Source organism: Thunnus thynnus, chromosome 6 (assembly GCF_963924715.1).
Source record: "Thunnus thynnus chromosome 6, fThuThy2.1, whole genome shotgun sequence".
Classification (NCBI taxonomy): Eukaryota; Metazoa; Chordata; class Actinopteri; order Scombriformes; family Scombridae; genus Thunnus; species Thunnus thynnus.
In genome coordinates this window covers 7,187,943-7,210,981 of record NC_089522.1, presented here as the reverse complement: position 1 = coordinate 7,210,981, position 23,039 = coordinate 7,187,943, and the positions used below count along the sequence as shown (strand labels likewise).

General features: G+C 38.8%; 1 protein-coding gene across 1 annotated transcript in view; it reads right to left on the bottom strand.

Annotated features, from left to right (window-relative positions):
- Positions 1-3,712: 3,712 nt before the first annotated feature.
- Positions 3,713-23,039, bottom strand: part of LOC137184090 (LHFPL tetraspan subfamily member 4 protein-like) — a 38,029-nt gene continuing 18,702 nt past the window's right edge. Inside the window, exons 2-4 of the mRNA XM_067591442.1 lie at positions 13,220-13,456; positions 10,115-10,131; positions 3,713-8,899 (exon numbers count right to left, since the gene is read on the bottom strand). Of these exons, the coding sequence (XP_067447543.1) occupies positions 8,846-8,899; positions 10,115-10,131; positions 13,220-13,456 (308 nt within the window). The 3' untranslated portion in view covers positions 3,713-8,845. The remainder of the gene's footprint in view (positions 8,900-10,114; positions 10,132-13,219; positions 13,457-23,039) is intronic.

Below are 23,039 nucleotides of genomic sequence, written 5' to 3'. Positions count from 1 at the left end.
TGAAATATCTTGATAAATGGCCGACTGTCTCACAGTGTGGTAGTTAAAAATCAGTCAGATTCCCAGTGAGAGAGGAAGACTGTGGTAGGTTGGCTCAAATAGGTTTTGCCTCTGGACTATAAGAGTGTGGTAGGTCAAGAAGTTCTCTGCTTCTGAGGGCAGCAGAAAAGGACCACACAGGCACACACACAGTGTTATGATGAGGCCATAGGTCAAAAGCTTTTCTATTAGCCTCATTTCACACCTTCTCTAAACACGTATCTGCTATTGTAGATCAGCACCTACTTCTGCAAGCGTCATTGTCTACCTGTCTTTGCACCAGTTCCTCTGAGATAACTAACTGGGTACTTATTGTAACACATGGGAACATATTTTTTAAAGGTGCCATAGTGTTTTCAGCTGTGATATAATTTCACCAAGAACTCTGAATGCTCCATGTTGAAATAATGTATCAATCGAGCAATCATAAGACAGGTTTTAGAGAAGCTAGGGCAGTTGTTTAATGTTCTGGTTGAATCAACATGACATTTTTATTCAATACTAACTCAATCCAGGATTGCCTTACACTTAATGTCAAGTTAAAATGAAAATTAAATGGCAGCCTGTTGAAAAATAAGTTTGTGTTGTATAATTTGGCTTTTGTGAAGGATTCAGATGATCCTCTTTGGGAGCAACATGACCCAATACCCTACCCTGTCATTTGCAAGGTTTAAAGTTATAGAGTGGGGAGCCCTGCCTATGAAGTATTCTGTTTGGTTAAATGTATTTCTAACAATAAAATTAAGGAGAAAAAAAGGAAATTAGGTTATAGAGTCTGTTATTTCTTTGTGGTGTTTGGAGTCTTTCTCATACAGTTTATTTTAACTGGCCATGCTTGCGGCATGGCTTTAGGGATGACAATGTTGGTCGGTCGGTCCACCACTTTGGTCCACACTGAAATATCGCAACTTGAATGGATTACTATGAGATAGCCTATTGTACAGAAATTCATCTAGCTCCACCAGGATGTTGATATTGTTGAAATATCTTAGCAACTATTGAATGGTTTGCCATGAAATTTGGTACAGACCCCCGATTTATTGTAATAACTTTGTTGATCATCAACTCAAACTTTTCATTTGCTCAATACATGGAGTTATTATTATAACAAAGGTTCAGGAATAAGACCACGCCCCTCTCTCTCACTAAAGTCAATCACCTGTGCCTCACTAATTCAATCATCCGTGCATACCTATATAGGCGTGTCTAACCCCTTTCTCTCCTGTTCGTCTCAGTTCTCACAGCCCTCCCCCCCAAACCCCATTTCTCTCCTCTCTCCCCTCTCAATGGGCGTCACAGTGGCTCACAGTGGTTAGCACTTATGCCTCACAGCAAGAAGGTCCACCAACACTGGCCATCCCAGGTCCTTTCTGTGTGGAGTTTGCATGTTCTCCCTGTGTTCGCGTGGGTTTCCGCCGGGTACTCTGGTTTCCTCCCACCAACAAAGACATGCTTGTTAGGGTTGATACTTACTTACTTACTACTTACATAAGTAATTCTTCTTGTCTTATTTTAGGAACCACAGGGGGATGGCGGAGCAGAAAGCTCATCAAGACATGTCCCCCACCCTGAGTCTCGACCCCCAGGTTCCTAGACGCTCCAGCCTCTTTGTGATTCCATTTGGTTCCCGGTCATCCCCATGCCATCGACCCCCTTCATCCCTCTCCTCGACCCCCATCCAGCCCACCATACACTATCTTAATCCAATCCTGAACCCTCTCGACAATCCAAATAAAACTACTTTTTATACCGTTCAAATGGCATGGTCTTTGTTTTGGTTTATGATGAACACAAATAACATTCACAGTAGCTTTAAATGTACTTTGTGGTTAGTGCTAATTAGCAAATGTTAACATGCTAACACTAAACTAAGACAGACAAAATTATACCTAACATCAGCATGTTAGCATTGTCATTGTGGCATGTTAGCATGATGATGTTAGTATTTAGCTCAAAACAATGCTGTGCCTAAGTTCAGCCACAAAGAGTTGTAGACTCTTAGTCCTGTTTTATTATGTAAGCTGAACAAATTAATCTGCTCTTGGAAACAATCATGCTTGGTTATTTTGGGTGCAAAACCAGGAAAAATGTAATAAAGGTTAGATGAAGGTATGTATCACAAGTTAGATTGTTGGTTTTTAAGATTATTATGCAAAAACAGTAGGCCTAGAAGTAGTAAAATGATTCATGTAATGTACCATGGTGGGCCAATCAGACATAAATCATGGTACCTTTGGATCCCTGGTGACGAATCAACTTAAATTTCTGTTCCAAGCCTGAATAGCAGTGAAACCATTTAGGGTTTCTAAAAGTATAACTTTGTATAGTCGTGGAGCCAGCCTTGTGGTAGGCCTTCCTAAAGTCTCATCCTGTTTTGCAGTTCCACATGGATAAAACACAGAATTGAATAAATAAGACTGTTGGGTAACCAGTGTGGTAGTTGCTAACAGCAGACCACACAAAGGATGAACCCACTGATGAATTACAGTAACTTACTGTCACTAGCTGCAGATTCCCAAGTCACAGGCAGTCACAGGCAGTCACAGGCAGTCTCAGGCAATGCCACCCTCTTAGTGCGCATCTGTGTGCAGTGGCCCTGTGTGATATTTTTGGTTGTGTGACTCACCCTCAATGCTACAGCAGGCCTGGGTGCTCTGGCTTGGCTGTTAATTACATAAATAGTTCTGTTTCAACCATACTTTTGTGCATAACGATGGATACAGGCACCAGGACTCTTTATTCGTAGAACATGAGGATATACAGTATGTGGTACTGTATAAATCTGTATGTACCAGAACAGTGTTTTACTGCTTTGCTTGAAAACTGTAATGAAATGATGAACTCATTCATTGATACAGACAGACAGATGTTTTTTTGAATGTAAAATATCTTTATTCGACCTTCTCAAAATGTGTTTCAATAACAGAAATTTGTCATCATGGTGAGTTGGAATACTATTCACAAATAGGAATTAATTAGACATTATAATTTTCAAACCAAAATCAGTATGTCATCATAATCCATGAAAAGCAACAAGCCTCTTTCAGACTCTGTCCACTTGTCCACTATCAAGCAACTTTATAAATAGACTTTTATACATTTTTGGGTGTTGAGATTTCAACAAGCAGTCATCCATTAGTGAGTCAAAATTGAATCTGAGATGTTAAGTCTGATGTGACAGAACAACAATCATCATACATCATACCAAAATACATAGAAAGTAAACTGTAACAGAAAGGAAAAATTCTGTAGCAACACATAAAACAAAGATCTCATCAGAAGTACTTGACAAATATCAGTATATCATTCTTTTGTTACAAAACAAAAACAGATTATTTCTTTTTTTTTTTTCATGTCAACACATGATAGTTGATGGTATTTTGGCAACATCTGCATTTCAGGAGTTAACAGAATGTCAACTATTATCATAACATAAGTCACTGGACATTATTCATCTTTGCCCCGACCCCATCCCACCCCCAACATTATGTCTTTATACATGATATTGCATGATAAAAACAATGATGAAATCATTGATAACTCAATGACATTTACATAGTCAACAAACATGTGTTTGCTGCTAGAGATTGGAAATGACTTTAATCGACTCTGTGTCCTTTTTTATTAGCGTTTGATTCTTCTTCATGTCTTACTATGATTCTGCATTTCAAGATTGAGGTGAATTCAGCTTTGGAGTCCCATCACAAACTGAAAATAAGAAAATCAAGTGTTGTTTTTTTTTTGTTTTGTTTTTTTTTTTTGTTCAAAATATCAAAATGTTTCCCCAAATCAAATTAAATAATTCAGGGGGGAAAATATTCTTGAGTATTCATTGTAAATTTTTAGCTTCAATTGTTCACCTTGAAACTGAATTGACCTCAAATCTGCAGTAAAACCCATCTAGCTTCAGAGCTCAGTCAGAGTATGTAGTCTTTAGTACAAAAAACTACAGTGTCACTACTTGTTTTGCTGGTTCTGCACCACATCTGAATTAAATCAAGAGTTCTTAGAGGCACCTGGAGTGGTACAAATATGTGCTCATCAGGGTTAAGGTATTGTCAGTTCCTTGTTATGGTATTTTTCAGTTCATCATCAAGTCCTCAGGATCAGGGTGCCCGCAAAGGAGACCAGACCAATCATCACACAGGTAATGATGCTTGGAAGCCTGACGTGACCACTCAGGCCTCTGGGCTTTTCTTTGTTATTTTCTTTGACACCCTTTGTAGATTTGTTGTAAAACATGTCCTGGGCCCATAAAAGTATTCCCAAATGAGAGTTGCACACTATAGGAGATGTCTAAATCACAATATATACTGTACCAGAGACATTACTGCCCGCTTTATGCAAACTTTAGGTATAAAAAATTACCATGCTGACGTCTCAGCATGTGTACTATTTTCTCAAATGATCATGTACATATCAAAAACAAAAACATATTTCTTGCAATACCAAATGGATGAGGTCTGTAGATACCGTTTCAATTATTTATATCGTATTCTAATACTTGCGCAGTTACTTCAAGGTTAAAGAAACTTTTCTTGAATTAGGGCCCAGCACTCCTACCCTAAGATGGTAGATGAGATAGATGTAGGCCAAGGGCACATTTTTAAACAAGGTCTGCGCAGAGCCTGCATGGACAGCATCATTAGATTCAGCATAAGGGCTGTATTTCATATTGTCTTAAAGGCCCAGCTTGGAAAACCAGAGTAGAGATATTCAGTCTAAATGTGTCACCAACAATGGATTCATCCACACACAACAGCATAGACTAAAAATCTTGCTCGCATGTCACCTCAGTTTCAAGATTTGCTTGTGTTTGTAGATTATTTCCATAATGAGCCTTTAATACAGTACTGTGTACACAGCTTCCTGAGAGTTAGCTAGCTACCATTCTATAAAACACACTGCACATCTAGCTATCTGCTCATTATATGTACTGTATATAGTGAAAAGGATGCACCGATAAACTTAGCCAATATCTGTCGGAAATTTAAATTTTAAGATTCATTTGACTTGTCCACAGTAAACATGTTAATAGTGCATCCCTAACAAAATATAACATGGTTAAATATAATGCAGTATAATATTTCCTTGTGATGTTGCCTGTTAGATAAACTGCTGTCTGCAGATGTCAGAGGCTTGTAGCTGTCTCACAGAGCACAGATCACCTTGTGTGGTTGAATTGCTCAGTGAAATGGATTCAATTACTTCTCAGGGTTTACAGTATGATCGCGCCTTCCCCCCCGAATAGGCAAAGCATGCCCATTTCTCATATGAAACAATTAACCGTGTGCTGTTATTACACAACTAATTTCATTCCCGTGGTGACTCATCCCAGGTTTGGTGCGTTAGAACTTCAGTTACAGTGTATCAGCCTGAAGTGCTGCTCTGAGAGGGATAAGGGCCCCATGGTGCTTAGGATTAAAGCAGACGACTCTGTCTTACTGGGCAACTGCAGCTTGTCACATGTTAGAGTCACACTTTAGAGCTATGTCACTGATATCACGATAATCAGTGTCATTGATGCAGACATATAACTGTGCTCATGGGTACAATGGTGAGTCACAGGCCTCGTACTGACAGTGCCATTAACCCAAGTAAAGAATGCCCTTGCAAGTATTTTGATATTTATAGAGCAAATTAAAGTGATTAAAATGGGAAACACAAACTATGGTATCTCCCTGGTTACTACACTGGTTGTCCTAGCAACCCATTGGGTATGACTAGCCAATCACGTCTTAGATATCATCTTTGAAATGTCCCGTATGACAAGACTTTTATGTTGCTGGTGCAGCGATAACCACCGTTATAAACGTGTCAACAATAATTCATGTCATTGGTGTTACAATAATAACTAGTGACACTAGTGGAATTGTCTGAAGTGCTACATCAAGGTACACTGCTGTTGGAGCAACAATAATCTGTGTGGTATTGGTGGCATGTCACAATAACAACACTACATAAATAATTTAGTTACACTCCGTAATTTACGTAATTTACTGTAACATAGTGGATAATTTACAGGCTGATTCCAATAATTTTAGAATTGAAGGGCCTCATGCAAGAAACTTACCTTGAAGGCAGCTGGACTCACGAGATCACGACATCACAGGATCACGCAAGAATCTATCTTGTCAGGCTTCAAGCTATACGCTCATGTCCAAACCACTGGTGGTTCGGACCAGTCAGCATCACGAATCCAGCTGCCTCCCAAGGTAAAACGGTGATAGAAAGATGGTTCATCCAATCACCTGCCAAGTATTTTTTGAAAGTGTCTGCCCCTTTTCCAAACGGTTTCTATGGACAACTTCTCAGATGGTTCTGTGTAACAAACTATCTGGCGCGTCAGGTTAGCAAGAACCAGCTACATGAACAGATTCATTCTTAAATGGCAGGAAGGAGTGGTTTGAGAGAATGTGTTGCATTCACCAATTTTATCATATTTGGGATATTGTACACAAAAAATATTCAGTAGTGGTACGGAGGAAAGGGGAAGAACACTTGTTTAACTTAGGAATTGTAACAGCTTAATGTGGATGAATTTGGAGTTCAAATACAGAAATCAACTAAAATAAAAATAAATAAAATAAACTTCATGAAAATGTTCTGCTCAGTTCACCGTATCATCATCATCATCATGGCTTGCCAGTTTACTGAGGTTCAGCAATGTTTGTCTTTTTTGTTATGTCTTAACATGGCCACTCTAACAGTTTAGTAGTTGTAAGAAAAATTCTCTCACACCAAAAGTGACTTCAGGGTCTTTATGCAGGTCACTGTCGAGGGGAAGACAGGATAACATCACCTGCTCTCTTTATTTCTGTCACAGTACAGCACTACTCTGATGACGCTAATGTCGTTAGCAGCTGTATTAATATTTCCTATTTGTTTCAGGCCTCCTAACACCACTACGGACACTCCTAAATGTGTTGTTTTTTGTCTGCTCATTTCCAAAAGCAGGACTTGAGGCTCTTTATAATTACGCAATCTCATGAACACACACCTCATGAACAGGAGGCATTCGTAACACTGAAACATGCAATTTACTGCACATTAGGGCGTTAAAGAGAACCCGCTGAATCTGACTTAGAAAACTTGTACGAGCAAATCTCACAAGAAAAAAGTAAGAGAGACTTTTTACATAAAAATAAGAAAATGTTCTTGCCTGAGGCCCAAAATATTGAAATTTCACCACTTTACTTTATGGGGAGGGGGGGACTTGATCATGACCTCAATCTTTCTAAAATCTTGGCTACGGCCCTGCCCATAATGACATAACACTTATATCTGGCATGGCTGTAAGGATTTACTGGTAGGACACAAAGTCACATTATATTCTGCTGACTAATATGTTACAGAGGCAACATTTAGAACTCTTTAAGGACTGTTGTCTCCATTTTTTGGCTTATTCACTGTGATTTTGTTGCACTTATGATTCCTATGACTACTGCAAGCAGCATTGCTTATTCAAAGAGGCATATAAGTGACATCACCTTAAGACAATGCAGCACTTGGGGCTTCCCTCTGAGAGAAGGCCAGTTCATACAGCCATATTCACACAGTCTTAAGACATCTGTAGAGTAAACTGATCACTGTATGCTGGAACTATAAACTGGAGTAAACTGCACACTAGAGAAGGGGTTTGTGAGAGTTATTACAAAGGAGTGAACTTGGACAAAAAGAAAAAAAAAAACCCAAACAATTTCTAAATCTGACTTTGATAGCTGCAATTCAGTTCAGTAATTTTTTTTACAGTAGACTGTGGGGTACAATCATACAATAATGGGCTTATTTTGAGGTTGTTGATGCAGGGGAAGCGTTTTCTTTTTGTGTGTCAAAAAAGTGTGATCGTACACAATCGCTTTGATTCATGGTGCTCTGCTTTTCTGTGGAATATCAAGCTGAGATATCCATTTTACCCCCATCTTTCTAATCCCACCAAATCAGTAGTGAGGAGTCATATAAACACAATGGATTTGCACATACTCTGATGCTCTTCTGGCACGAGGAACGCTGAAACCAAAGGGTAGAAATACTATACTCAAATGCATTAGAATCAGATGAGGTTTTGTCGTCGGCTGTTTTTGTCAGCAGTAATGTTATTTACATTGTTCAGTATGTACAGTAGAGAATCTCCCAGAGATGTTAGGTTCTGTAAAGCTGCAATGGGGTACTCCTTTAAATTCCTCACATTTGAAAGTGCTTAGATGAAGAGCCATACGAGTCCCTGTTGAAGTATTTTTTTGAATGTTCAATAACGTACTTGCTGCTGTATTGCCAGTCTTGACTCTGTCACTGCACGAGGAGTATCAATAATCTTGAAAGCACACAACTGCTGCTTTCTCAAGCTATGAATGTATACAACACATAAACTGAAAGTCATCAAATAGCAAGATTTTAAATAAATCATTGAAAAATCATGGATGGACATCATGGTTCTTCATCGTAAGGGTTGAATTTCTCACAGAAATCAAGACTTTAAATACAGTCAATCTTTTTTTTTCATCATAAAGGTATTTGTTGAGAAAGTCGAGTGTTAAATGCACTGTACAACCTTGTATAATTTTTTTTTTCAAAATATAGTTTATCCCAGTGTGTTTTGTTGTTTTTCTTTTTACATCTTACAGAATCCTGTACACTTGGTGTCTGCATTGCGATTGGATGATATCCTGATCATTGGAGAGAAGAGAAGAGAGGAGAGGGAAAGAGACAGATGGACGACAGAAGAGAGAAGAGGAGAGGAGAGGAGAAGAGAAAAGAAGAGAAAAGAAAAAAAAGAGAAGAGAAGAGAAGAGAAGAGAAGTTGTCCTCAGTGAAGACGCTGCACTCCATACCTTGGCTCTCTTCTGTCCCGAACCTCAATCTGAACAAAACAACGAAAGGATTCATTATTGTAATAAAATCCAGTGATGTTCACAACATTTACATTTATAAGGTGCTGATGATACAAATTAAGATCCGTTTACTAGTCATGGGGAGTACTACTAATTTGGTGAGAACAATTTTAATATGCCCTCTGTGGCTCTTGAGTTTTGTCAAGTCTAACAAAATAACCCCAGTGATGTCATCAGGGTGATAAATTTAGTGACTACAAATTTGTGTTACATACCGGAGGCGTTAATTTTAAAAGACGCACGCATGCATACAATCGACAGATTTGTGCAGTTCTATGTTGATCACAGAGAATTTCAAAGTTGAAAGGTGCTTTGTTAATTTTTACTAGTCAGAATGCACATGGTACATGCAGAATGCATGGTACAGTGTACCATATGTGCCATGGAGGTTACAACCAACTGCTATTGTTCACTGTAACTTTGTGTACAAATGCTTGTTTTTTCCTTCTGTGGATCAGTTTTCAATATTTCAGCCAGTAATAGTACAAGACGAAACAGGCACAGTATGATAGATGTCAAAACACCTTCAACATGTCATTGAGATAAACAATTCTTTTTACCATGCCACTCTGTTGGATGGAAAACTCAAGCTGTGCCAGATCACTAAACCACAATTGCAGTTACTCATGGCATGGCGTGACTGTTCCAACCCTATAATTGACATGTTAGCTGAGATCTGCTGCATTTTTCATGTGTCAGTCGGTAACACACACATATACAGTATATACATATACTGTATTTATATATGTATATATTTGGACATGAAAAGTGATCATTGCTTAGAAAATTCAAAATAGGATCTTGTGTTTTTAGAACTTATCCCATGCTAGAGACTTCAAGTCAGGACATCACAGACTGTGTTGCATTGCTTTTGATCTTTCTTTTCTAAATCTGCCTCCCCCAACTTTACGGAAGCGCAATACTAAACTGCTAGTACTCTTTTATAGTACAGGTATTCCTGCTCTTCAGCAATAAATTACCATATAATCTTTTGCTGTTCACAATCTGTGGTATAGTTGAATACCAGTGGTGAACAGACTTGTCCACCACCACCGTCAGTTAATGTGGCTGCATGGGCCTTGCCTTTTCACAGTACAATGACCGAAAGCTAACAAGGCTTTTTGCAAGCACTTTTTTTTTTGCAGGTATTCCTCAAATATAATGCATATGAAATGTCAACTTACCCTTGACACAGCAAAATCTGCAAGGACAAAAAAGAACAAAAGTGTTGGCATATACACAGAAAAAGTGCATATTTGTGCAAAACACGAATATGATTACTGGTATGTAAGTGTGAGTTAAGCATTTAGGCATCACCTACTGGTGAAAAAAAATACATTCATTTGCTACCTTTGTCCAGCTTATGGCCACATTTTCCATAGTTGGTTAATTTTTTGTTTTGATTTACTCTATTTCCTCAAAAAGTGGCCATGGCCTTTATTTACCTCGACTACAGAGGGTACCAGGCCTTTATTGGAAACAGGCTTATGTTAGAAAGAGGCCTTTATTGTCACTGCCTTACTAGTAATCCACTTACTCCGACATGCAGAACAATAATTACAGCACTTCCAACTGCAACGTTTTGGCAGTGCACCACTTAGCTGTAGCATGCTAGTAGCATGCTCATGGATGTATGCTCGCTGGTTTAGTCAAGTTACAATGGTTACCCATGTCCCCGTATTTAAACAATACTGCGTCTCCTTTGTCCCCCTCTCCTCTCTGTGACAGTCAGCTAGAGGGCTACGCATGTACTCATAGAACTGGAGTTACATCCAGGTAACTACTGTTTATGCTTAATTGGCATGCACATTATATAACAGGCAGCAGGAGTTTATCCACTCTTGTTTTTTCCCTGGCCTGTTTTTGGGGCTGATCTTTATTTGTTTGTGTTGACCAAGCCCCCGGCTATTATCAGAGACACAGGATTTAATTGACTACTGTCTTTTATTTGAGGAAATACGGTACATATTTCTACTTAAAATGTTGCAGTGCACTAAAAATTGTAACACTTTTTATATGTTAATATAAACCCAGTGATATTTGTCTTGTTGCTGACTTAATGCTGATACAGTCTTTCCTCACAGAAAGCTTACTATTTCACTTCATAAGTTTTATGGACAACAAATGCTTTCATGGACTGTAGATATACAGAGACTAAAGGGACATTGATCTCTATGAAAGTGTGAACAAAAAAAGGAACTTCACACAGCTGATGAAGCATTAGATGCATTAAATGTGTAAAATCACTGAGACTGTCAGTGAGGTTAATCAGATAAGAACAGAAAGACACACCCACGCCCTGGAATATCTCCAGTTACCATGGAAACCATCACAGAGATAGACCGTCGGAGAACTGAGACATCTTATGTCACTATTCTCTCTTTATCTTTCAGTCTCTTCCTCTCACTCCTCCTCTCTCCTTTACTCTATCTCGCTCTCTATCTGTCTGTATATCTCTCAGACTACTATGTCTTATGTCATAGATCTCTTTCTTTCTGCCTCTCCTTCTCCCTCACTCTGTTTCGTTCTGTGTTGTTGCACATTGGGCTTGTGGAGTCAAACACATAATCCTTATGTAAGGAGACTTTTTATTGTTTTGCACTGTATCTTTTACTCTTGCCCCTTCACCGCCTTCTTCTGCCATTCCTTTCCTCCTCTTCTCCCTTTTCATACAGCTAAAACAATGTGATTCAACTGTCCTGATGCAACATCATGCAAACTGTCAGAAACACTCTGGGGGACTCTCTCCCACTCTTTAATACAGAGTTACTGAGGTCATGTTGGAGTGTAGTCATTTTTCAACTGGGCAAATGTTGTTTGTGTTAATGGCCTCACAAAAATATAAAAAGAAAAAAAAATGGAGGAAGACTGACTTTGAAGGCATTTAGTTATTACATTATTCGCTTGTTTATTTTCCTTTTATTTCATTGATATTATCTTATTTAGGTACATAGTAATATTGTTTTTAAAGGACAGTTAACAGGATCATATAGATTGGATGAAAGCAGCTAAAGGTCACCGTGCAAAAATTAATTTTGATTAATTGATTTATTCTTTCAGTTTCATCTTTTATCCATGAAAACAAAAAAACGTAAAAGTAGCATCAAGGTGAATTGTCCATCCACTGGACAACAGTGTTTTTGTCTGTTCTAACATTACCTGCAAATAGCGGCTAACTAGCTTACTGCCTACACTAGCAACCTAGCGTGACTTTGAAAGCCAAGAAACATAGTTTGAATATATTATAAATAAAGCATAAGTCTAACATCTGTGTTGCTTGTCCAGGTATGTTTTTCAAGCAGGGTTATGATGGAACAAATTAACATTTTAATTACTAATTTATTTAAAATATTGTACTATAATACAAGCGCTAACCACCTAACCAAGAATAATGCTTCTCCTTATCTTCAGCATTGATCATAAACCCATAGGACATGTAGCTTTGGAGTCATTCTTTTAGCATTATTTCATGTACATCAAGTGCATATTTTAGACCCTTTAAAAGGATTCCCATTTTAAGAAAATTAAGCTGCAAAACATAAAATGTCAGCTAGAGACAGCTATAGCATAACTCAACAAACTCATTTAGCATTAATTATCTAGCTGCAGTTGATAAAATATGCTAGCAATAGTTGTCATTTCAGCTGACAAAATCAACTGTTGTTGGCTAGAAATAAGAAGCCCATTTTTGTGTATTTGTATGTGAAATCAAAGACCCATTGGTTCAGAAATTTGTGAGAACTTTGAGTAACAAATCTGCTGGTTAATGTGAACTGCATGTGTCCTATGCAAGAAAGAAGCTAAGCTTGACAGCATAGCTTGTAAATGGAAAAAATGTTGGATACACTATTCAGAGGGACACCAAGACTACAAAGACTAACTTTGGGAGATATCACTTGATTTGACTAATTGAGACTACTGGAGCCTCATATTAGCCTCAGATAAACTTTTAACATTTTTTGTACAGATTGAAGACTGTGAATTTTCCCCATCACTTACATCATAAGGGCATTAGGGATCTAATGTACAGTACAGAGCAGTAGGAGTGATTAGAGCAAGCTAGACCTCATCAATGTTTAAAAATGTTTCTTCAATGTTCATATGGACACCTCATTATTGTTTAAGACAGATATTGTTTGAAAAAATGTAAACCTATCCTTTAATTAACAGTAATTCAAAAACAAAGTATTAATAGAACAAGAAAAGGCGGAGCAAACATAAACATTGAAAGGGTAAGTAATAAGCATTTTTACTTTTTAAGCATTGTGTTTCAGTAATTCTTTGCTTACCTTTGTTGTCTGTCTGCAAGTCGTCGAGATAGAAGTCCGTCTGCCGGTTGCCCAGGACAAAGGCCAAGAAGGAGAGGATGAGGGCGTCCAGGATGCCCATGATGGCCAGCATATAGGCCCAGCGTACAGAGCAGTCACCCAGGGAGTATTTCCCCGTCTGCTCCCCGCACATGTCCCGGATCACCTCAGCATCCCATCCGTCAGGGAAGATCATGCAACCCAGCACCAGGCACACTCCTGCAGGAGGACACAGAGGAAGAGGACGGTTACAGTGAGGTTTGTGACTGGGGAGATGAATATGTGGGATGTAAAAACAGAGGTTAGGGGAGGAAGGGAAAGAGAGGAGAGAACAAGGGAGAGGAAGGATGATGTAAGAAATAAGGATGAGGAAAAAGAGAGAGGGTACAATTGATGCGTGACAAAGATAGAGGGAGGTAACATGGAGGAGGAAATTTCATTGCTGGATTTCCATGAACTAACTGCAATAAAATGTTGCTTCAATTTACACAAGAAAATACACATTATATATAGAATATACTAAATAAATAAATCCACCACCAATTACCTGTTAAAGATTATAACAATTTAAAGCTGCAGCAGGTATACTGATGGTGACAAATTGCAGCAAATGCAAAACAGTCAAGATGACACCAGTACTCTGCACAGAGCAAATGAATGTTTGCAATATTGGTCGGTCTGCTTTATACCAAAGGACACCACACAGGGCAGAGAGGCTTAAGATCTCATACTGAGTCCAACTTTTTCTTCATGCCCTTTGATGGTGATAGTACAGTTATTTTTTCAATGCCTAGATCTGTGTAAAACACACCATCTTGTAGGATACATATAGTACATATGGTATCTGTAATGGAAACCTCTCTCACCTCTTCTAAACTGGTAAACAATGAACTGGATGCAGAAAGTTATATTTAGCAATTTTGTCAATATTAAAGTATTTTAAGGGGAAAAGTTACCACTGATTTCCATATCTTTACATCTGGGATTTCATGGAGGTGTTTGTGTGTGTTTCTGTGTGCATTTTTACTGTATATGGGTATGTCTATGCATATGCTTATGGTATTTTGTGCATTTCTGTGAGTGCATGCATTTTAAATATGTACATTTGTTTCTGTGTTTATACACACCTGAACCTTAACCATACTGTGCATGAAGGTGACTGATCTCACTAAGTATGTGTTTACAGTCTATACACATTTCTTTCCCCCAAACAGGCTTTAAAGGTAAGAAAACAAACAGTGTCAGTGTTGCTGATTCTAACCCTTCATTTGAGCAGTGGACTATCAATATCAATCATATTTCAAAAATCTAATTTTGTTACACAACCTCCTGCCCATGAGCAATGAAAAACTGGGATACTAAATGATGAAATGATTTGATGTCATCATATGCAGTGTCATTTTTCATTCTTTATTTAATCATTACATAATAATCACCGCCCACATGTTCGACTTGTTCAGCGGTTCATATAAGTCTGGTACCGACTGATGGCTGTTTCTGCCAGTTGGAGAAACAGTTCTGCAATCAGAGCTTAGTGGGCAGAAGTAACTGGCATCCAAAGTGATTTACAATTTGCCGCTCATTCTTGTGCATGGCCTGACCAACAGGAGCAATTCTTGTATCTTGCCCAAGGTGATTAGTGGACAGCCTGCTCTACCTCCTGAGCCACAGCTGCCCCATAGAAGGAGGAATGGGGATCTAATCTTCCTACATAGCTAGCTAACTAGCTACATTCTAAGTAATGACGATTATGAAAAAAAAAAACCCTGTTTAACCCAGCTGTACCCAAAGTTGTTGTTGTAGGTCGATTTACAGAAATAACAACTCTTAAATCTATTTCTTTAACCTATTTCTTAAATGATTCAAGTTAACAGCACCATTACTGCAGCTTCCGTGTCAACTGATAACAACACTGGTGGGACAGATATGTCTTTCTACTGACTAGTTAGAGAAATCAGTGGCAACAACAACCAACATGAACAAGATATCGATCAGGCTAACTGACTTTTTTAGTTAGGTCCAACTAGTATTGAGAAGTTAATTTCATCTTGAGTCAACAGAGAGTGCTGGTGAGGTGACGTCAGCACACAGCACACTGTATTTTCATGTTTGTCAATCACAATATGATTATGGAGAAGGAAAAGAAAATGAGCAAACAAGACAGGCAGCAGATATATGAAATAATCTTGGTGAGTTTTGTATTTCACTGCTTACTATCCATTAGTCACTTCCTGTGTGCAGAGAAGTGTCCGCACTCAACACTCAAATTTAATTTGGGTAAATTATGTGGTTCTATCAACTCTTACTTAGCAGGTAGGGCAGATCCACTGCGTTACAGACCTACTTTGAGATTAATGCTGCTAACATTGTTGTAGTTTTACCTGAAAATGTTTAGAAAAGCTGCCTCCTGCAGCTTTAAACACTGCTGATGTGAGCAGAGTTTAGCTGTGTGTGAATGTTAGTAGCTTTCCATTTGTAGAGGAGTTAGTAGTGAGACAGAAAAAAGATTGAATACATGCACACATGCCCTCTATACATTATTCACCTGGAGACAACTGAGAAATTTTAAACATATGTGAAAAAATGCATGCACTCACATCCACAAACAAGAGAGGGTGCATGCATCACACACACAGGCACATATACAACAAGGTACAAAACCCTCAAGGGAAATCCATACATGCAATTTCGACACTACAACAAAAACGGTAATCTATACTTTACACCTCTGCTCATTCATCAAAGTGAGCATCACTGGGGAGCTGATTATGCCGTATCCCTTGCTCACCAGCACTGTTTAAATAGCAGTCAGCCTGTGCCTGAGGGGCTGTAAGTAAAGCAGTGGGCTCCACTGGGAGATGGGGAACATACATGGCAGGCGTCACACTGAATCTTCATTCCAGACCAGACATGTCTTTTCCACGGGCAACATCACTTGTGATACACATGAAAAGTCAGACAGATTTGGCTGAGTCGGTGATTATTACGCTTCAGTCCAATAAATGTTCAAAAGATTTCACGTCTGGAACTCAATTGGTGTGCAATTGTGAATATTTTAAGTGTTGTGTGTGCCATTTATGCGTGTGCACTGATGGATGTTGGGCAGCATTCAAACACAACAGCTGGCTGAAATGTTAAACAGAGGATAGAGAGCCAAAGTCAAACTGGGACTTGCAGGTTATATCCCATTGACATTTGTAATAACACAACTGACAAAAAACTACACATGGATTAAATCAAATTAGCAAAACATAGCATGTTAACATACTAAACTAAGATAGTAAACATGTCATATGTACTTATAGTATATCTAAAGCTAAACAGCATGTAAGCATAGTTTGTGAGCGTGTTAGCATGCTGATGTTACCATTTAGCTTGGTGTTAGGAGGTCATGTGGCACCTGGAAATTGCTTGATGTCCTCCCAATACATTCTTCATATATGTTATCAGTTTATCTATAATTTTGTCATCCTCTTTGTTCATTCTGTAATTTTACTTTTTTGATCTATTCTGTCCATTTTTTCCTCATGAAACCTTTTTTTGGGGGACTGTTTCCTTCAAGGGTCAAGGGTCTAAGCACAGAGGCTGTTGTATTGCTGTACAGATTGTAAAGTCCCCTGAGGCAAGTTTGTGATTTGTGATATTGGGCTATACAAATAAAAATTGACTTGATTAAAAGCACAGCTGTGCCTGAATACAGCCTCACAAAGCATGGCTGTAGAATGTGATGTCAAAGGAGCGCTCTCTGACCTCTCCAAAATCCTTCTTACTTTGTTCACATTTGATACAGTGTGGATACCTTCTTAGTTTAAATCTTCCAACAAGAAACTGGGATTTTGTTGAAACTGACTATGTTTTCCTAATAAAACTAACAAATTTCCGAACTCCAATTTGTATTTTTTTTCAATCATATATGAACGGTTTATTCATCTATTTTTCTCTATTGGTGAATAAGATCTTTTTTTAATATTTTGCATGGGCTCAGTTATGTTTAATAAACTTTAAAGACATGAATGAGACTTTTCAAATATGCAGGGGTGGAGCAGAAGACGGAGTTTAAATAATTAGACTATTAACAGTTTTCACAACCAGCTGTGCTGATATAGTACAGTATGCCTGCAGCTGCAGAACTGATATGCATCCATATTAGCTGCCACTGAGAGCATATTTGCAATGATGTACATTAATATTTGGGGTGTTGTTTATTTGTATTTTGGAACTTCAGGTGCTTCAGTGTAAATTTTTTTTCTCTCTCTCATAGCCTCTCTCCCCCTTTTCAAGTGCTGGTGATGAAGTCACCAAAATTGCAAGAAACTGCTGGTGATGACTATACATGTTTGCGCCCAGAGAATTCGCTTACGTTTGTACCCTATATCAGAAAAATAGAGTCCTTGACACATGAATGAATTTCAACAAGGGGAATGTTGTGCTTGTAAGGTCTGAAGGTGTTGGATCTGAGTGTATTAAAGTGAAGTCCATTAGTCATATGGCTGAACCTTGTCACATTAGTGATTCCCTCTGAAGACCCTCTGTTTCACCTGCTAGCCATCCATCACACACAAGTAAATGGTGGGTGGTGAACTCATGGCAGCAGATGAGGGAGGATATGAGATTAGTCACCATCTCTCTGTGTAAAGCAGAACACCGTGCAAATATGAAGAGTCGTATTTCAAGCTGAGGTGTACAAAAATGTGACTGCTCCTCTGACAAAATGATTGCAGGCGTAATGAGAAAGTGTAATGAGAAAGAACATAATGACGATAAGACAGTAAGTATTGAGAGAATAGAAGAGCAATGGAAGTAATCATCGTGGGAAATCATCACATTATTAGCTTCTTTTATGACCTTTATACAAGATATTAACATAGATGAGAGATGATAAAATCATTAACTGAGTAATGAGCGTCAGGTAACATGTTTTATGAATTTTTGATGAATGTATCCCTGTCTTCCATGAAAACCATCCAAAGTTATTGAGTGTGGGCTTTTTGAAAATGTGGATGCAGAGCCACTTGCAGAAACCTGATGGGCAAAATACTTCAGCCTCAGAGCAGCTCATTAGCCAATCATTTCCCTTTGTTACATATTTATTAACCCTTGTTTCCATTCCAAAAAATAGTACAATATATCTGGTGAAACAAAGATGGAGTCCATGAACAGCCCAAAACACACTTGGTATTTAGGTGCATTTGTGCTGTGGGTGATTAAAAACCAGGTTTTCTGAATCAAAATACTGTTTTTCGATGTAATTCAATTTTACTGTGTACATATTACGTAATTACGATTTATTAATACTTGCGTTTCATTTTCATAGCTCTGGCCATTTGTTTAGACTGTTATGATAAGACTGTACTCATCAAAGTCATTGCTGAGATCTTAGGGTGGGGTAACATCGATTAAAATAGGTCCATAGGGGCAACAAGCAAGAGAGTTCGAACGATCAGATGGTTGTAAACAAACCCCCAGGTTAGTCAAATGTATTATTTATAAAATAAAAACAAAGTTATTATCCCAACTGCCAGTTTCAGTCGGCTAAATGCAATGGCTAAAAATAAAACCCATGTTTTAGTCAAGAGTATTTTTAAGGCCGTAACATGCATTTGGAGATGTTTCCGTTACAAAACCAGCCTCCTGACATGAGGTTAGATCGCCCCAGAAATGCGTTGTAGAGATCTGGGAGGCTTTCGCATCGTCTCTAGAGGTGGACCTTTAGAATCACTTTGCTGATTCGAATCATTTCGTTCAGCTCAGTTCAAAGATTTTTTGTCGCTGACTGTAGTTTGTTCACTTTTTTCTATGCTAAGTGATGCATCACTGCTCAAATGCACTTCAGTACGCATGTCAGTATGCAAACACATCAGCGTTCATACTGCCCAGACATTCAGCTGTGATTCTATCTGTTCAATTTTAAGTTCAGTCAGTTGCGAGTTCCAACTGTTAAGTTCAGTTTAGTATAAAACTAGGTGTATACAAGCACTGTTTACCACTTTAATAGCTTAGCAGCCAACCATTTTGTTTACTTTGTGTTCTTTTGGTAAGCTTTTAACAAGGAATTAATCACAGCTGAGCTGCAGTGCTTTCAGTGAGGGGAGCTCCACTGCTAAAAGCTACAGTCAGTCCGGTGTGAAGTTTTTCTGCTAAAGATACATTTGTACATGTACTGAACACCTCTAGTCAGCCCCTATGTGAGCCCTGTGATTACCCATAACACCCCTTTCTGCATAGATCTGCAGAGACGTTTAGGTGTATCTTTGCAGAACTATAATTTCCACCTTTTGAGTCATTTTGAGATCTACAGTTATATTTCTGAGATAAAGTCATGGACAATTTTTATAGAGCGATTCGACATTTCAACAATACATTCATTCAAAAAGAACAGGTTGCATATGAGAGAAAAGCCCTTTCTGCAGCAGTGCATGACAAAAGTGAGCATGTGACATGATCTATCTGTGCTCTCTCCTCTATCTGCCCTTCTCCTCCATTTACAACTCGAGTGTTTGAGTGGGCACCATCAGGCTAAAAATAACCCCCACCTTCCCACAACCCAAGAAAAGCCCTTTGAAGTTGTTGGGGTTTTTCCCCTCTTCCTTCCTCCCCTCTACTCTCTCAAGACACTGCATTCTGAACTTGGAGGGGAGGAACTTCAAAGGCGGCAAACAGAGGGATCGAACAGAGAGGGAGGACGGGTGGAAGCAAACAGAGCTGAACAATGAAAGGGAAAAACGAGTCGCATGAGGAAGAAGAAGGAGAGCTGGATGGCTACTGTTGCTACACTCCATTATGTCTGCATTTTTTTCATCTCAGTTCATCACTTCCTGTCGTTTCTTTTCATCGCTGTTAGAAACAAGGCATCAAAGCAGATCAAAATAATGAAAACAGTTGCAAGTTTGTTGCCAAGACACATTTGTGATCCAACTAGTTAAATATACTGTGCACCAATTTATTTATAGCGCCTTAAACACATTTATAGACTTATTACATAACAATTTTGTCAGACTTTCTTATCTACATGTCCACACAGATCCTTTTTTTCATTCTAGACAAACAGCCACAAATGATTATATAAGAGCTCTAAAAATACCATCAATGTGCTATATATAAGTGTGTGTGAAGTATTTTTGATGGGAGCAGCTTCAGGCTCCACAGTATTCCTCCTGAGCAGCTTGACTGTGGACACAGCCATGACGCCATCCAACACTATGTTGTGTGCTCTGAGTTATAAGACAGTATGGGCTCTATTTTAACAATCTAAAGTGCATGGTCTGAACCACATGGTGCAAGTGCATTTAGAGTGTGTCCAAATCCACTTTTGCTATTTTAAAAATGCTTGCTGCGCCAGGCGCATGGTTCGAAGGGGTTGTCTATAGTCTCCTAATTAATCATGTGTGTGTTTTGGGTGTAACATGCAATAAACCAATCACAGTGTCATCTCCCATTCCCTTTAAAAGCGTGGTGCACTTGCACCTTGGCGGATTGCTATTATGATGGCACATTTGCCAAGTAATAAGAAGGAACACTTCTCTGCATAGGAAACGGATCTGCTCAAGCGCAAAGTGAATCCACACGATCCATAAAGAGCACACTGGCCTCTGCTGCTCCTGGACCCTCCCGTGGTCAGCCCCAGACCACCAGTTTGAGATCCTGTTCATTAATTTGTTGCGAAAGTATTTTCGTTTGATTTTTTGATAAGGTTTATTTTCTAATTACAGCTTCAGTTTCTTTAAAATCATTTTGTTCAATCATGGAGTAATAGGTCAAATCAGCGGGGTTTTAATTGCTGAAAGTATGGAAACCTGATCACTGCACTCTCAGATATGTTAAAGAATATTTGTTAAATATTGTTCAAAAATTAAATCATTAATTTTAATCATGTTAAGAATCATTAACACAGTTATCAGGACTTGATCAGCTCTCCAAGATGCTGATCCTGCTGTTGGCAGCAGCTAGAAGCTGTCCAGATTTATTTCCTTCTTTAGTTTAATAATTGTTTTCACTTCATTTATTTCCTCATATGTTCCTCATGTCATCATGTACTGATGCTGCAGGAAAGTCAATCTGCGTCTGATCCGCTGTTGTCTGTCTGTTTAAATACCTATGTGTATTGCCACAATTCATGGCAATACACGTATTACTGCGATTATTAATTCTGATAAATACTATGATAAAGCATTATGGCACATATTTTTTAAAATATGTTGATGTACACAATAATAATCTTTCACATTGTAATCCTTTTATTTGTCATCTTTTGCATGTCTGTGCACAGCTGCACATCTGTGTGTGTGTAAGTAGCAGAGTGCATGTGTGTTGTGCACCCTTCTATGTAGCCTCATATTACTGTCTTGATAATGCACCCTTAAAATAACAGTGAAACACTGCGCCATTGACTTCAGACCAGGTTTTTGTTGGTCAATGGCGCAATCACTCTCTGCTGCCTGAAGATAGCAATGTGCCAACAATGTGCCTGACCACACATTTTAAGACCAACACGCCCATGGGCGCTCTGATGGGCACAAGTGCATTTGCTATTTAAACAACGTGGGCGCTGGACAGGAAAATGATAACTGCTTTGCTCTTAAACTAACAAAGACACTTGCGTCACACTTAAGATGCGTAAGATAGGGCCCGTTTCCAATAAACACACACGCAAATTCATACAGAAGCACATGGCTTTCCCTAACATTTAGATTGATGCCTCTATATGCAATAGATATGAATGAATCTCCAGGTAAATAAAAATTGTTGTCCTAATGCAGCATGTCCAGCAGCACATGCTCTGCTCATACCAGTGTGAAAAACTGATATTAGCTGAGGCTAAAATAATGTGGTTTTTGGAACGTGGAGTCATAAGACATTTACAGTCTTTTTAGCATCAAATTCCCTTTTTGTTTCCCCGTTGAGCTGTTGTGAAAGTATAGTAACAAAAAGAGAAACTTTGGCATTAAAAAGACTGTAACGTTGAAAGATATCTACTTGATTTGGCTAGTTTGGACGGCTGAAGCTTCATATTAGGTTCAGATACACTTTTACATTTTTGCACAGAAGGAGGACTGTGGATTTTGGCCCCCATTCGCACAGCAAATAAAAGCATCAACCAATCATGAAGTGTGATCTGCACAGACAGCTGTTTATTGCGAAAGCCCACGTGGGGTGTTGAATATCCTGCTGTATGTGTTTTGAACTTATTTACCGTATCTACATTGATTGATCAGCTCCCGGTCTGTCTGTGAGCTTGCCTGTTTCACGGCAGACAGTTACGCTCACTTGCTACAGTGGGTGGAGAAATAAAGCCCAGGAATCAATGCATTGATGTATCATGTATCAAATGCATTATCAACATATATTTATAAATACAAACACTGGATCTCTTCCCATGGAGCTTACATGCAAACTGTTTTGGTTCAGTAAGTGTCTGCTGTCAGTCAGCTTGGTGAAGGCAGTTTGTCCGGCCGCTGTCCTCTCAGCTCACCAGGAGCTGCTGCTGACGGACGGCTGCCTCTGTGGACAGAGATGGTGAATCTAGGTTGGAGATCATCATCATCTCTGGAGGATGATGTCAAAATCCACATCCTGTGATGATGATCTTGTCCTTCTTTTCCTCACTTGACAAAAGAAGAAGAGAAGCGTTATATCCATTCAATCTACATTCAATCTACACGGACTCTGACCTGCGTTGAGTGTCTCTGTCCACAGAAGCAGCGTCCGACTGCCTTCATGAGGCTGACTGACAGCAGAATGAGCTGTTGCAAATTTGTGTTTCTGTCGCAAATTTGTATTGCTGCCGGTGTTAATAGTTTCAATG